Below are 17,452 nucleotides of genomic sequence, written 5' to 3'. Positions count from 1 at the left end.
CGTTGGCGGTATGAAGCCACTATAGCGCAAGCATGGTCGGTTTGCAGGTGGAAATGCCATCCCCAAAAGTATGGGCGTAGCTTTTCCAGAGCACAGACAATGGCATAACATTCCTTTTCACTGATTGACCAGTGGCTTTCCCTCTCAGACAGCTGCTTGCTGAGAAACGTGACAGGATGGAACTCTTGATTCGGTCCTTCCTCCATTAAGACTGCTCCCATACCACGCTCGGACGCATCTGTGGTTACTAGGAACGGTTTGTCAAAGTCTGGGGCCCTTAGCACAGGGTCAGACATGAGTGTCGCTTTAAGCTGGTTAAAGGCCTTCTGACACTCTTCAATCCACTGAACTGCATTTGGCTGTTTCTTTTTGGTTAGGTCTGTTAGTGGGGCGGTGATTTGACTGTATTGCGGTACAAATCGCCTGTAATATCTGGCCAAGCCTAAGAAGGATTGAACCTGTTTCTTTGACTGAGGGACAGGCCACTTTTGGATAGCATCCACTTTGGCCTGTAGGGGGTTGATAGTTCCTTGACCCACCTAGTGTCCAAGTAAGTCACTCTGTTTAGGCCTATTTGACACTTCTTAGCCTTAACAGTTAGTCCTGCCTCCCTTATGCACTCAAAGACTTTTTGTAGATGTTCCAGGTGTTCTGCCCAGGAATCCGAAAATATGGCCACATCGTCAAGGTAGGCGACTGCATATTCTCCCAATCCTGTTAGGAGACCATCTACAAGTTTTTGGAAGGTGGTGGGTGCATTCCGCAGCCCGAAAGGGAGCATATTAAATTCATACAGCCGGACATGTGTGGTGAAGGCTGACCTTTTCTTGGCGGATTCTGCTAGCTGTACCTGCCAGTACCCCTTGGTTAAGTCCAAGGTAGAGATGAACTGGGCCCATCCCAGTTTCTCCAGTAGTTCATCTGTGCATGGCATTGGATAGTTGTCTGGGCAAGTTACGGCATTTAGCTTATGGTAGTCCATGCAAAAACGTATCTCCTCATCTGTTTTGGGAACTAGAACCGCTGGAGTTGCCCATGCATTGCCAGAGGGGCATATTACACCCATCTGTAGCATATCCTGGATCTCCTGTTCTATAGCAGTTTTAGCTTGAGGAGACACCCGGTAAGGTTGGACTTTAATTGGGTGAGCATTACCTGTGTCAATGGAGTGGTATGCCCGTTCAGTCAGCCCTGGGGTGGCTGAGAACATCGGCGAGTAGCTAGTGCACAGCTCCTTGATCTGCTGTCGCTGCATACGTTCACCTCTTCCACACCACCATCACTTTTCCCTTCTTAGTAGGCGCCTTCAGGCCACTCAGCGTCATCTCCTCCCTGGACTGTAAACTGACAAACCGTTAATTCTCTGGAATGAAAGGGCTTTAGAGAATTAATATGCTACGCCTTAGGCTTTCGGTTGGAGGTGGGGAATCCCGTGAGATAATTAATAGCTCCCAGGCGCTCCTGGACTGAGAGTGGCCCTTCCCATGATGCTTTCATTTTATGGGCCTGGAGGACCTTTAAGACCATGACCTGGTCCCCAACTTTGAAGGAACGCTCTCTGGCATGTTTAACATACCAGGCTTTTTGCTCTTTTTGAGCATCTTTTAGGTTTTCTTTAGCAAGAGCTAAAGAGGTTCGGAGGGTGTTTTGTAGGTTGGTAACAAAGTCCAGAATGTTAGTTCCTGGAGAAAGTGTAAACGCCTCCCATTGCTGCTTCACCAACTGTAATGGCCCCTTAACCTCGCGGCCATATACAAGTTCAAATGGGGAAAACCCTAAACTGGGATGGGGTACAGCTCTGTAGGCAAAGAGCAACTGCTGCAACACTAGGTCCCAATCATTGGAGTGCTCATTTATGAATTTACATATCATGGCCCCCAAAGTTCCATTAAATTTCTCCACCATGCCATTTGTTTGATGGTGGTAAGGGGTGGCAACCAAGTTCTTTACCCCATGAGCTTCCCAAAGGCTTTCCATAGTTCCTGCCAGGAAATGAGTTCCTGCATCTGTGAGGGTGTGGGAGAGCCAACCTACCCTGGCAAAAATGTCTGTTAATGCCTGGCACACACTTTTAGCCCTGGTGTTGTTTAGAGCTACTGCTTCCAGTCATTGCGTAGCAAAATCCATGAAAGTCAGAATGTAATGCTTTTCTCTGGGTGTCTTTTTCAGAAAAGGACCCAGAATATCCACAGCTACTCGCTGAAATGGAACCTCAATGATGGGGAGTGGCTGCAGAGGGGCTTTGACCTGGTCTTGGGGTTTTCCCACTCTTTGGCATACCTCACAAGACCGGACATAGGTAGAAACATCCTTGCCCATTCCCTCCCAGTGGAATGACCTCCCCAAACGGTCTTTGGTCCTGTTCACCCCAGCATGGCCACTAGGATGATTGTGGGCTAAGCTCAAGAGTTTTTCCCGGTACTTAGTTGGAACTACCAGCTGTCTCTGAGGATGCCAGTTTTCCTGGTGTCCACCAGAAAGAGTTTCCTTGTATAAAAGTCGTCTTTCTACAACAAATCGGGATCGATTAGAAGAGTTGAGAGGCGGTGGGTTGCTCCATGCCTCTGTCCAAGCTCTCTGGAGGCTTTCATCTGCTTCCTGTTCAGCCTGGAACTGTTCCCTTAATGCTGGAGACATCAGTTCCTCAATGGATTGTGGACCTCGGCTTGGTCCCTCTGGAAATGATGCAGGTGATGGGGCTGTTTCCATTGATGGTGAACCGCTGTCCGCTGGTGCACTATGGGGTATTTCAGGCTCTGGCTGAGCCTCTTGTGTAGGGTCATTTGCTGCTGCTGCCGGTGCAGGCTCGATGGTGCCCTCTGGTGTTCGAGCTGTAGACGGGGTTGCAAGCACTGGACTCAGCGCTGGCAATGGTTCTGTTGCTGGTTGCTTCGCCAGTTTCGGTTCGGGGACTGGCTTTGGCTGGGTCTCTGGATTCACTATGGCCGTTGCAGTTATTGGTAGGGGATCCGGTTCCCCCACCTCCATCTGGGTCTCTGGTAACACAGATGGGGCCCTGGTGGAAGGCTCAGGAACAGGGATAGGTGTGGAAGCTTGCTTAGTCTGGCTGCGGGTGACCGTTCCCACCCTCTTGGCCAGCTTTACCTGGTTGGCCAAGTCTTCCCCTAGCAGCATGGGAATGGAAGGACCACAAAAGTCCACATTCCTGACCAGCCCTTGTATTGGACAGGCAACTTGGCTGTAGGCAAATCGAAAGAGTTGGACTTGAAGAGTTGAATCATCACTTGGACCTCTGGGTTGATTAAGTTGGGGTCCACTAAGGATTGATGGATAGCTGACACCTGCGCTCCAGTGTCCCTCCATGCTGTAACCTTCTTCCCGCCCACACACAGTTTCCCTTCACTCTAAGGGTATCTGGGAGGCATCTGGGCCTGAAGACCTTTGGTGTGACCCCAGTGCAATGAAGTGTAATCTGCTGGGGTTCTTGGGGCAGTTGGCCTTCACATGTTCCAGCTCATTACATTTAAAACATCATCCAGTTGACTGGGCATTGGAGCGAGATGGGTTGCTGGAGAATGGTGTGGTGGGACGATAAGGTGTCTGGGGTTTTCCTTGGGATGTAGGTGGGGCCTTGAGTTACCCCCGGTGATAGGGTTTTGTTTTGGGTTGCCCCTTCTGATATTCGCTCCAACTGCTACTAGTTTTTTTTCTTTTCTGCCACCTCCACCCATTTGGCTCCAATCTCCCCCGCCTCGATTACAGTTTTGGGCTTCCCATCTAGGATGTACCTTTCTATTTCCTTAGGAACACCCTCTAAGAACTGATCCATTTGCATTAGGAAGGGCAACTCTTCTGGAGATTTAACACTTGCTCCTGATATCCAGGCATCCCAATTTTTCACAATGTGGTAGGCATGTCGAGTAAATGACACGTCTGGTTTCCACCTTAGGGCTCTGAACTGCCGATGAGAATGCTCGGGTGTTAATCCCATTCTGACTCTCGCCTGGGTTTTAAAAAGTTCATAACTGTTCATGTGTTCCTTTGGCATTTCAGCCGCAATCTCTGCTAAGGCTCCACTGAGCTGTGGCCTCAGCTCTACCGTGTACTGGTCTGTAGAGATGCTGTACCCAAGGCAGGCCCTTTCGAAGTTTTCTAAGAAGTCCTCGGTATCATCGCCTGCCTTGTAGGTGGGGAACTTTCTGGGATGGGAAGCGGTACCTGGAGAAGGATTACTAGGGTTGGTTGGTATATTCTGCTGATCCCTTGCCTTCTCCATCTCCAGTGCATGCTTCCTATCTTTTTCTTTCTCCTCCATAGCTCTCTTAGGGGCAGTTTCCTCTGCTTCCACCCTGGCATTTTCTGCCTCCATAGCTGTCTTGTGGGCAGCTTCCTCTGCCTCCACCCTGGCTTTTTCTGCCTCCACCTCCAAGCGCCTTAAGATCATCTGTCTATCATGCTCTTTTTGTTTCTCTCAAGGTTCGAATCTGGCCAGCTCTAGTTTATTAGCTGCTTCACTGGTAGTCATTTTCCTGCTTTCTTGTGCTTAACTCTTGCTATACCTGAGAGTTAGGAGAGGAAAAAAAAAAACAACTTGTGAATTTCCCTGCAGGAGGTTAACTACCTTGCCTTTAGGTAGAGAAAACTCAAGCTCAAAAAAGAAAAACCTCTTTGTAAAAAACTAACATCTCTGTCTCCAGGCAAATAGACAGAAAACCCTCTAGCTGCTCTCAGCTTAAAAAAAATCCTCTTCAGCTCTGTTTCTGGCTGCCTGCTAGCCTTGGTCATCTGTGCCTAAAAGGTTTCCTGTGGTTCTGCTTCGTTGGCTCCACTGTGAACCAAGGCAGCCTTGCCAGGGGAACTGAGACAGGAACGTAGGGGAAGCTCTTGAAGTGCAGAGACATCAGGACTTGGGGATTCAGTGTCTAGACCTACCCATCCTTTCACTCCTAACTTTACAAATGATGAGCTTACTTCCTCAGGTAGAAAATAATGTGTCATGGCTGTCGCAAACTTCTCAAAAGTATTTGCCTCTTCTAAACAGCATGACTTCTGTTTTTCTCAGGTTCAGCATCAACTTCAAGGTGTTCTTCATCCGTGAGTTCCTCACCCAAGCACTGGACTAGCTTGGTGACTGTGTTGTCATAATTTGTGAAAAATAGATATAGTTCATTGTCTTTTTGACAATTTTTTAATGTAACAGCGTGGAAATGTAGTTCTTCCAACTGGATTTGAGAACAGTGGCAACCACTGTAATGTTGTTCTTGTCTTTGTGGCTAAAATCCTCTGCCTTACTTGTGGGGGGAGGGTACAAAAGGCAATAGAAGATGTGATCTCTGAGGACCCCGAATTGTTCAGCATCAAAACAGATGCACTTCATTAAAGATGCCAGGACATGTTTAAAACCTTTTGGCCACTGCTTCGTCTGCCAAGAAAAGCATTTCCACTTCCACATACCAGTCACAAGGATTTTTCAGGCAATGTTTCAGCCATATGTCACACATAGCAACAATCATGTGATTCCAACAAGAAGAAGAGCAGATTCTATCAAAGGACAGATTTGATATCTGCTTTAGTGAGCTAAGCACCATCAGTATCTACAGCTAAATCTCACATTTTGTAGGTTAGCTGAGGGCCACAAGCCAACCCTTTGTGTGGATCTGTTTCTTGGAGACCAAGAATCACCATGAAGTTAAGATAACTATTGTCTTAACTGTAATTATTTACTTGGTTACAACCAGCAAGATGACCCCAACACACTCCCCATTCCAAATTTCCCAAAAACTGTGTGCCCTGAAATGTTCAGCCCTTTCCTGGACAGCTCAGAGAAATAATAATGTTCAATACTCCTGTAAAGAGACAAAACTACATCACGGCTTATTAACTTAGATTGAGTAAATGCACCCTTCCTTTTAAACACAGCATTGAGTTGGTTTATAGTAAAATAAAACAGATTTATTAACAATAGGACATAGATTAAGTGATGCTAAGTATAAGCAATAAAGTTAGAAAGGGCTACAAGCAAATAAAAGTGAAAACATGCATCTAAAAGTCTTAAACCTAATCTAGCAAGATACAGTCTTTGTTCAAGCTAGTTTCTCTACCTAGTCGTTCTTTTTCCCAGCCATGGCCATCTTTCCCCCAGTCGGGACCTTCCACAAAAGTACAAGGTGCTTGCTTCCCATGTCATCTTAAGTGAAAGATCTTTGCCTACTCAGATTTCTCACCTATCTTCAGTTCCAGAGACTTCAATCCTCCTTGGTTGAAGGACATATTTTTCTTAGCTTGGAAGAGCTCTGGCCTCTTGTATTTGTCTAGTGATGGATGCCCAAGATGGCTTCTCTCCTTGCTTATATCTTCCAAAATTCAATTAATTGTTTTCAAGAGGCAGAATGATCTCATGGTGTCTTTCTCTTCCTGTGGGCTTCTCATCCCCCATACAATTTCTATATAAATGGGGTTTCCATTGTTTCTGATTCCACCATGCTTAATTAATAAATGTGGCATTCCCTCCTGTCTGGAGAGACTGTACAGCCCAATATCAATGAGTATCCATAATTCCTTATATAGTGGTAATGCATACAATTCACGGTGATATCAATCACCAGTGTGCCATAGGCTTTCAGAAAAGAACTCACTCTGTACCAGTGATACTCAGACCTCAGTGGTTTAGGAGCCAAATTAGCAATCAACGTTACCCAAAAGAGCCACAGTAGTATAAATTCATTGTTTCATTTACTCTGTGTGTGTGTGTGTGTGTGTGTGTGTGTGTGTGTGTGTGTGTATGTATCAATTCACAGCAAAACGACTGAGCAAGTATTCTACAATTGGTTAATAACATAGTAAAAGCATCCTGATTGGTTAATAAACTTAGATTGGGTAATAATTAAATCATACTGTGTTTAAAAAGGTGCTGCAAAGACCCACAAGAAGACACGTTAAAGAGCCACTTGCAGCTGCCAAGCCTAAGTCTGAGTGTCACACTTTTCTAATACAGTACAGTAATATTGTATACCATCAGTTTGATTCAATTGCTTATCACTAGAGGTTCAGCCACTCTATCTTTGTAGACCGCTAAACCTTGCCATGTATTCTTTGAAAAGTAAAACCCAGATCAAGCTTCTCTCTACCAACCACCAGGCTGTCTTCTGCCCCACTTGTTAGTGTGAGATTTGCTTCCATCCCTCATTAGCTAGATGGATCTGTTTACATGATATGTAAATACATTGTATGCAGTGGTGTTGTAGCCCTGTCAGTCTCAGGATATGAGACACACAAGGTGGATAAGGTAATATCTTTTATTGGACCAACATATGTTATATATCTCTCAGCCACAGAAGTTGGTCCAATAAAAGATTAATATCTCCCACCTTGTCTTTCTAATGTAAAGACATTCTCTTTGTCTTTCAAAGTACTTTGGAAGTAACTCCCAGGTGGAGAAAACATATTCCTTTGTCTAGTGCAGTCCTGTTTACCAACTCTCTCTGGCATACCTGGTTTACACACACTTCAGTCATAATTTCAGCATATATTCATCAGCTCTTAATACCCACCCCATACATACATCACACAAGAATATTAATGATCATTGAGTTATTAGTTTTCAAAAGACACTTCACAAGGCATATTTTGTTCAAAAATTATTACAGTAGTATGTAGGATGTGAATACAGAGAGTGCTTATTGTCACAGTGTGTTCCTCATTTCGTTGTCACTAATGCTAAAACTAGTTATTTATACTTTATTTGTCACAAAAGCAAGAAATAAGCTTCATACTGGTGCATGCATTCTTTTGGCAGACAGTGAAATAAAAGTGTATCCTTTCACAGATCTAGAAAGACAACATATCTTCTTTATGAAGGCTTTAATGATCACTCAACTTACTGTAGCCAATCAGTGACCATTTTCACATTGCTTTCAGCTCATTCCCTCCTGATTATTGAAAGCAGCTGTGTTTATTGAGCTGAACGAAGGTCAGGAAAGCTTAGTTTATGTTTGAGTACCTACCGGTATATCTACGCAATCAGCAAGCTAAAGGTTAACCTGTATTAAGTAAAAAGAAAAGGAGTACAGACTAACACGGCTGTTACTCTGAAACATGTATTAAGTGTACTTGTCTCCTATATGAGAAACACATATATTGACTGGTGTGTGTTCCCTTTATGTCTTCCTACCCTTCCCCACCCAAAGGTATCAACAGTTGACTTATATTAAGGATGAGCAGCTTCTCTCTAATCTAGATACCATTGTACATTAGAACTGTGAATATTCTCTGTATGTTGATCATTTTGCAGTGTTTCTCAACCTTTTTTGATAGCAGGGACCAGCTTGCTGCCTTCCTAAACTGTGTCAGGGAAATCTCAGGGTCCACGGACTGGTTGTTGAGAAACACTGAGTTAAAGCATATGAGACTATACCAGATTTAATCAGTAATGAAAGTTGTAGAATATATAGCTTTTGTTTTTACTGTAATATTTTAGTGCTAAATTGATGGAGCCACATTACAGCAGGACTGTCTGGAGGAAATCTAGCTGAATCAAACATACATCCTCCTAGGTCTCTTGGGTTGTGCATGCTGCAGCAGGAGCTCCACCACATTTCAAAGTGGTACACTGTACACCCCCCACCCCCCCCCCCGTGCTGAGTGCAAATGGTGGAAGGGAAGCAATGTGATAACCCACTTTCAATCAGGTACTCCTCCTTTGGAAAGGATACCACCAGTGCTTGCAATCCTCCACAGTATTATGGCTGGCTGTTGTACATGAGTGCAACGGGATGCTTACATTTTCTCCCAACTTGCACTCTTGTGAGGTCAGAAACAGCCTGGCCTTTATTTACAAAAGGAATGTTTTGATAGATAAAAATGTACTTATCAATGTCCATTTAAGTAGCTGAAGTTATACTATTTCTAGCATTGTTAATCCAGCCATGCAAAATTCTATTTGTCTGTTCACTTGGGGCCAGGGAATTTTTTTTTGACAGGCTAGTAATTTTTTTTATTTTTACACCATAATTATGGCTAAGTAGCATTTATTTGGTCTGGTACCATTTCATGGTGATTTTGCATGGCTGTATTAATTCTAACATGAAATAGTTCTTATAATAGAGCAGTATTAGAAATACTGCATAATGGTGATACCAGAAATTGGACATTTTGATTTTTTCTGTTGAACCACCATTTTCATCAAACTAAAAAGAAATATAACAAAATATAAGGTATATTTCCCCTTTTGTGCAGAGAAATACAGAAGGAGCAGATGTGTCTAAAAATATAGAAAAATCCATGTGCATGCATATTAAATGGCTATGTAACAGGCAAATTTGAGGCAAATGACAAGATGTAAAACCTGTAGATTGTGATGTTGGGTAGCATGCAAATGAAGCAGGGGCCTGGGCATTTGTAAGAAATTTTTGGTTTCTGAGCTCCCTTCTGTCAAAGATGAAGCCCTTGCATCTCCATTGTTTGCATGTTGCTCCTGTATGCTTGGCAGTCTGCTGACACATTTATATGATGCTACATGAAGACACAGATGTCCACTATTAACAAGTTACTGTTGCACTGCACTCCAACCTAAGGACAGGAGTAACTTGTGACTTTTTTCTAATTGTAATAATTAATATAATTTTAATGTTCTTTTTGCAGATGTTACATGTATTATTTTAATATTTCTGACTCCCCAAAATGTCATAACCACACCCCCATTTTTGTTTGTTTTTTCTTTGTTTTTTTTGTGGTGGTCAGGAGGAGGTGTTAATCTTCTGTTTGGTACTTTTTTCCAGTAGCAATTTGGCAGGGTACCATGCCAACCAGGAAATCTGAGCAACCACTGCAGCTTTATAACAAACTTGTAGTTTATTATTTCAGTTTTCTGCACTCCGTTCACATAGTCCCTTGAACGGGTGGTCCATAGAAAGAAAATGTACAGAAACAAAGAGTGAAAGAGAGAGTTATTTAATTAATATGCACAATACATAATGTATCAAAACTTATAAAAATGTAAATCATGGGTGAAAAGTACAAGAGAAAAGCAAATTAGAAAAGACACATTATAGCAAGTAATTAAGATTCAAACTCTTTTTTAAAGAGGAAAAGTGGATGTTTTATTGAAATCACAAAGTAATCAAATTTTAGGCCTTTTGAATAAATCTATTTTCCACTTTCTTGGAAAAACTCTATCTCTTTATATAAATCTCTGCAAAGAAGTTACTTTTGTTTTTTCAAGAATTTGGCATTCTGCACTTACAAAATATATTACGTTCCTCACCATTGTCTTCAGTGCTTTTCTGAGTATATTGAAGGTTTCATAGCGTAGTTTCCATATTTCATTATCACTCAGCAGCATGAGAATAATAGTTTTTAGCATAGCATACATAGCTGAAACTCAAACATTCATTTCTATCCTTAGTTTCAACATTTAACTTCCATCTGTTCTTCTCCCTTTTTTCTTTCATTTCCCTGTTTCCGTTTTTCCTCATGCTATGACATAAAAGTGATTGCACTGAAAAGACTGCCCTTTTTGAGGAACAGACCGAAGGAAAAAGACAAAATGAAGGCCTTCTACCGTCGCTCCATGTGTAAGACTTTGACAGTTAGCTTCTTTTAAATGGCTACACTGGCTTCCATTACTAATTTTTCACTAACCTTTCCCCTGGACTGTGCTGTTTTTTACTATTTTGCAATGTGCAAGTCCTGCTATAATACAAGGAGCTGGAAGAATTTTTGAAAAACCTTGGCACTGAATAATATATGTATATATACATACTTGATTTATTGTGATTACATTTTATATATTTGTATACATATTTATTATATATACACATTGTGCATGCATGTGTATATAAATTTACAGTGCACTCTATAGACATTTGAATAGTTTTAAATTCCACTTTCAGTAAGCATTTTATAAACCACAAATATCTTAAATTTTTGGTTTAAAGAATCTATAGAGAAAATAGTGCAAGGATATAAAGTGGTCTGTTACTCTTTTCGAATATGTGTCATTTCTTCTTTACTAAAATGTTCTATTTTTTAAAAAGGGGGTGGACACTTCTATAGTGCTGTAAAACAAAGGAGTATATCATAGGATGCCATCTCTTTCAGATTCTTTTAACTACTATAATGCAAAATACAGTATTCCTGCAGTAACCTGCACTGAACAAGGACCCCAACCATTGCCAAAGTTCATGTTGTGTTAGCACCTCTGCCCATCTTACCCTTATTCATTCCATTTGTCTTTGCAAAACAACATATCAAAGCTTCTAACATATATATTGCATATCATTGCAGCACAAGCATGGAACTTTTATCTAATAAAATCAATTAAAAATCATATCTGAACTGAAAGTATGGCCTATAATACTTTTCATTCATTGAGCTGATTGCATGTCATAACATGGATGATCTTGTGTTTGTAGCTTTCAGTATTCAGTATGCCTTGATGCTTAGACAAATGATTCAATATGCCTTGATGCTTAGTCAAACTTTTTACAATACGAAATAGAAATAAAAAAAATACATTCAACCATGCTGATTCATTTGCTTTCATTTGCATCCCAGCCATGAATGACCTGGTGCAGTCCATGGTCCTAGCAGGAGGACAATGGACAGGTAGTTCTGAGCATCTGGAGGGCCCTGATGATAGATCTACGGGTAAAAGGAAAAAAGAATTGGGAGCTATGGCCTTCTCTACTACAGCTATCAACTTTGCAACTGTCAACTCTTCTTCAGGCTTCAGATCCAAGCAATTGCTAAATAATAAAGGTATAGGTAGAAGCTTTTTGCACTGTTGTGATTATATTGGTAACAACAATTTTATATAAATCTGTTTTTATTCCTTCATATTTCACATTCTTCTGTAGAAAACAACCTGAATAATTGAATTACAGTACTAAGAAGTAATTGAATGGGTTTAATAGCTAGTATTGTAAAATACCTTAGAGTTTTTCCTACAGAAAGGCTACATAAGCAAAGATGGATTGTATTTGAAATAATTATTTCATTACATTTTACAGATGACAAATGTTTAAATTACATTTTTGCTGTGAAATTTAATTTACATACTGTTTTATGTATCTATGTATAGATACTACATCCTTTGAAGATGTAAGTCCACAAGGCATTAGTGATGATTCTAGTACAGGATCAAGAGTTCATGGTAAGATGTGAACTTTAATTAAATAATAAATTAAGAATACATGATGTGAATGCTAACGATGTTTGCGCACACAGTGAATTGAAGCATTGCAAGTGAGCGTGTTTTCTATATTTTGCGTATGACTTGACTATATGGTGCCATTTCTTCAAACCTAATACTTTTTCTTTTTCTATAAAATAATCTTTCCACTAACTGTTGTGTATTTTAGTAGACGATATCTATGAAATGCACCTGAACAGAATACAAATTCTTTTTGCCCATTTTCAGATATATTTGGGTTTAATTGTGAAAGAAGGAAAATTTTGACTTGCATTAAAAAGCTCTTTAGGTTTCAGTGATTCATTTCTTGATTTTAAAGTAAAGTTTTATATATTTCATAGTACAAAATAAGTCTTTTCATCAAGTAAAAATATAGAGTGGAAAAGCTAAATAAAGAAATAAATACAAGAAATTTCTTACAAGAAATAAAACTGAAACTATTTTTCTTTACTAAAATATTTTAAAATGAATATAAACAAAATTGAAATAAAATATCGTTATTTAGTATTCTGGAAAATATTAACAGTGCAATTATTTCCTTTGTACTAACAGATGCTAGAACTAGGGGCATGGGGGAGGTGCTGTAGCACCATCTGGCTTCAAGTAGATTCCATTATATACAGGGTTTACAGTTTTGGTTCAATGGCTCTCAGCACCCCCATTATACAAATTGTTCTAGCACCCCTGCTTATATTGGGGAGGAGTACAGGACATTCACTATGCAGATGCTCTTGCTCCTCCTGTTTGTGGCATTTCTACAGTGTGCAAGGTTCCTTGTCAAATCTGTTGTAAGTGACCAAATCACAAGCAGCTTTCTGCATGCCACTGTGGTCTTCTAAAATCCTGGTTTCCCACTAACAAATCTGTTTCAATTCTAAACATGCACTCTGTTTTCTGTTTTTCTTTCCCTTGTATCTTACTGTTCCTGTAGCATCCTTTACTAAAGTGTCCTCTTGGACTGCCTGGAAATCCCTTCGCTTTCTGATCTGTAAGAAACAACACTTTGTTGACAATGGGCGTGCTCAGCCTGTGAAATAGTGCATGATTCCTACCTCAGAACATTCTGTGATCAGAATGTAAAGGTATAGTGTCATCTGCTAAAATTGTGTTTATCATTCTGTCTCCTTACTTTTCATTTAGCTTCCAGACCAGCCAGCCTTGATAGTGGCAGAACATCCACTAGTAATAGCAATAACAACGCTTCACTTCATGAAGTCAAAGGTATGGTGTAGGTGAATTGCCATCTATGCTTCATTTCCATGACTTTGTTTGTAAGATGGGCTGGTAAAAAAATAAAATAAAAAATTCATGGCATGTTTTTCTTTTAACAATTTATGCCAGTGGTAGGCAACCTGCAGCTCGCGGGCTGCACGCGGCCCATCAGAGAAATCCACTGGTGGGCCACCAGACAGTTTGTTTACATTTGCACAGCCACCCGCAGCTCCCAGTGGCAGCGGTTCACCATTCCCGGCCAATGGGAGCTGCGGGAAGCGGCGGCCAGCACGTCCCTATGGCCCACGCCGCTTCCTGCAGCTCCCATTGGCTGGGAACGGCAAACCGCGACCACTAGAAGCTGCTGGAAGCCGTGCAAATGTAAACAAACTGTCTGGCGGCCCACCAGGTGATTACCCTGACAGGCCACGTGCAGGTCGCGAGCTGCAGGTTGCCTACCACTCGCATAAATTGTTAAAAGAAAAACATGCCCACCACTGCTTTATGCCCTTCGTTTTCCAAATTAGGGAAGAATATTAATACAGTAGACCTTCAAATGCATTTAGTAAATATTAAAATAGGAGCAATTACAATGTATGAAGTTGAAACTATTTTAAAATAAGTGTAAGATAGACCATACATACGAACACCCATACTAGGTCAGATCAATGGTCCACCTAGTACAGTATCCTGTCGTCCAACAGTGGCCAATGCCAGGTGCTTCAGAGGGAATGAACAGAACAGGTAGAATCATAGAATATCAGGGTTGGAAGGGACCTCAGGAGGTCATCTAGTCCAACCCCCTGCTCAAAAGCAGGACCCATCCCCAATTAAATCATCCCAGCCAGGGCTTTGTCAAGCCTGACCTTAAAAACTTCTAAGGAAGGAGATTCCACCACCTCCCTAGGCAATGCATTCCAGTGTTTCACCACCCTCCTAGTGAAAAAGTTATTTCTAATATCCAACCTGAACCTCCCCCACTGCAACTTGAGAGCATTACTCCTTGTCCTGTCCTCTTCTACCACTGAGAATAGTCTAGAACCATCCTCTCTGGAACTACCTCTCAGGTAGTTGAAAGCAGCTATCAAATCCCCCCTCATTCTTCTCTTCTGCAGACTAAACAATCCCAGTTCCCTCAGCCTCTCCTCATAACTCATGTGTTCCAGACCCCTACTCATTTTTGTTGCCCTTCGCTGGACTCTCTCCAATTTATCCACATCCTTCTTGTAGTGTGGGCCCAAAACTGGACACAGTACTCCAGATGAGGCCTCACCAATGCCGAATAGAGGGGAACGATCACGTCCCTCGATCTGCTCGCTATGCCCCTACTTACACATCCCAAAATGCCATTGGCCTTCTTGGCAACAAGGGCACACTGCTGACTCATATCCAGCTTCTCGTCCACTGTCACCCCTAGGTCCTTTTCTGCAGAACTGCTGCCTAGCCATTCGGCCCCTAGTCTGTAGCTGTGCATTGGGTTCTTCCGTCCTAAGTGCAGGACCCTGCACTTATCCTTATTGAACCTCATCAGATTTCTTTTGGCCCAATCCTCCAATTTGTCTAGGTCCCTCTGTATCCTATCCCTCCCCTCCAGCGTATCTACCACTCCTCCCAGTTTAGTATCATCCGCAAATTTGCTGAGAGTGCAATCTACACCATCCTCCAGATCATTTATGAAGATATTGAACAAAACCAGCCCCAGGACCGACCCCTGGGGCACTCCACTTGACACCAGCTGCCAACTAGACATGGAGCCATTGATCACTACCCGTTGAGCCCGACAATCTAGCCAGCTTTCTACCCACCTTATAGTGCATTCATCCTGCCCATACTTCCTTAACTTGCTGACAAGAATACTGTGGGAGATCGTGTCAAAAGCTTTGCTAAAGTCAAGAAACAATACATCCACTGCTTTCCCTTCATCCACAGAACCAGTAATCTCATCATAAAAGGCGATTAGATTAGTCAGGCATGACCTTCCCTTGGTGAATCCATGCTGGCTGTTCCTGATCACTTTCCTCTCATGCAAGTGCTTCAGGATTGATTCTTTGAGGACCTGCTCCATGATTTTTCCAGGGACTGAGGTGAGGCTGACTAGCCTGTAGTTCCCAGGATCCTCCTTCTTCCCTTTTTTAAAGATTGGCACTACATTAGCCTTTTTCCAGTCATCCGGGACTTCCCCCTTTCGCCACGAGTTTTCAAAGATAATGGCCAATGGCTCTGCAATCACAGCCGCCAGTTCCTTTAGCACTCTCGGATGCAACTTGTCCGGCCCCATGGACTTGTGCACGTCCAGCTTTTCTAAATAGTCCCTAACCACCTCTTTCTCCACAGAGGGCTGGCCCTCTCTTCCCCATGTTGTGATGCCCAGCACAGCAGTCTGGGAGCTGACCTTGTTCGTGAAGACAGAGGCAAAAAAAGCATTGAGTACATTAGCTTTTTCCACATCCTCTGTCACTAGGTTGCCTCCCTCATTCAGTAAGGGGCCCACACTTTCCTTGGCTTTCTTCTTGTTACCAACATACCTGAAGAAACCCTTCTTGTTACTCTTAACATCTCTCGCTAGCTGCAGCTCCAGGTGTGATTTGGCCCTCCTAATTTCATTCCTACATGCCCGAGCAATATTTTTATACTCTTCCCTGGTCATATGTCCAACCTTCCACTTCTTGTAAGCTTCTTTTTTATGCTTAAGATCTGCTAGGATTTCACCGTTAAGCCAAGCTGGTCGCCTGCCATATTTACTATTCTTTCGACACATCGGGATGGTTTGTCCCTGTAACCTCAACAGGGATTCCTTGAAATACAGCCAGCTCTCCTGGACTCCTTTCCCCTTCATGTTAGTCCCCCAGGTGATCCTGGCCATCCGTTCCCTGAGGGAGTCGAAGTCTGCTTTCCTGAAGTCCAGGGTCCGTATCCTGCTGCTTCCCTTTCTTCCCTGTGTCAGGATCCTGAACTCAACCAACTCATGATCACTGCCTCCCAGATTCCCATCCACTTTTGCTTCCCCTACTAATTCTTCCCGGTTTGTGAGCAGCAGGTCAAGAAAAGCTCCCCCCCTAGTTGGCTCCTCTAGCACTTGCACCAGGAAATTGTCCCCTACGCTTTCCAAAAACTTCCCTGATTGTCTGTGCACCGCTGTATTGCTCTCCCAGCAGATATCAGGAAAATTAAAGTCACCCATGAGAACCAGGGCATGCGATCTAGTAGCTTCCGCGAGCTGCCGGAAGAAAGCCTCATCCACCTCATCCCCCTGGTCCGGTGGTCTATAGCAGACCCCACCACTACATCACTCCTGTTGCTCACACTTCTAAACTTAATCCAGAGACACTCAGGTTTTTCTGCAGTTTCGTACCGGAGCTCTGATAATCATCAAGTGATCCATCCTCTGTTGCCCATTCCCAGCTTCTGGCAAACAGAGGGTAGGGACACCATCCCTGCCTATCCTGGCTAATAGCCATTGATGGACCTATCCTTCATGAATTTATCTAGTTCTTTTTTGAACCCTGTTATAATCTTGGACTTCACAACATTCTCTGGCAAAGAGTTCTACAGGTTGACTATGTGTTGTGTGAAGAAATACTTCCTTTTGTTTGTTTTAAATCTGATGCCTATTAATTTCATTTGGTGACCCCTAGTTCTTATGTTATGAGAAGGAATAAATAACACTTCCTTATTTAGTTTCTCCACACCAGTCATGATTTTATAGAACTCTATCATATCCCCCCTTCGTCGTCTCTTTTCCAAGCTGAAAAGTCCCAGTTTTATTAATCTCTCCTCATATGGAAGCTGTTCCATACCCTTAATCATTTTTATTGCCCTTTTCTGTATCTTTTCCAATTCCAGTATATCTTGTTTGAATTGGGGTGACCAGATCAGCACGTAGTATTCAAGTTGTGGGCATACCATTTATTTATATAGAGGCAATATAATATTTTCTATCTTATTATCTATTCATTTCCTAATATTCCCAACATTCTCTTAGTTTTTTTGACTGCTGCTGTACATTGAGTGGATGTTTTCAGGGAACTATCCATAATGACTCCAAGATCTCTTTCTTGAATGATAACAGCAAATTTAGACCCCATCATT

At 42.2% G+C, this 17,452-nt stretch overlaps 1 protein-coding gene across 8 annotated transcripts in view; it reads left to right on the top strand.

The window, feature by feature from the left end:
- Nucleotides 1-17,452, top strand: part of CCDC88A (coiled-coil and HOOK domain protein 88A) — a 365,179-nt gene that overhangs the window by 331,705 nt on the left and 16,022 nt on the right. For 5 of the 8 annotated variants that reach the window (XM_077813949.1, XM_077813946.1, XM_077813945.1 and 2 more), the window contains 4 exons: nt 10,449-10,532; nt 11,515-11,718; nt 12,041-12,112; nt 13,292-13,372. In XM_077813949.1, coding sequence (XP_077670075.1) covers nt 10,449-10,532; nt 11,515-11,718; nt 12,041-12,112; nt 13,292-13,372 — 441 coding nt within the window. The remainder of the gene's footprint in view (nt 1-10,448; nt 10,533-11,514; nt 11,719-12,040; nt 12,113-13,291; nt 13,373-17,452) is intronic. The other 3 variants (XM_077813951.1, XM_077813948.1, XM_077813947.1) reach the window with 2 other exon arrangements.

This window comes from Eretmochelys imbricata, chromosome 3, assembly GCF_965152235.1.
Source record: "Eretmochelys imbricata isolate rEreImb1 chromosome 3, rEreImb1.hap1, whole genome shotgun sequence".
Taxonomy (NCBI): Eukaryota; Metazoa; Chordata; order Testudines; family Cheloniidae; genus Eretmochelys; species Eretmochelys imbricata.
The sequence above is the reverse complement of the archived record's forward strand: the minus strand, read 5'-3'. Positions and strand labels throughout refer to the sequence as shown.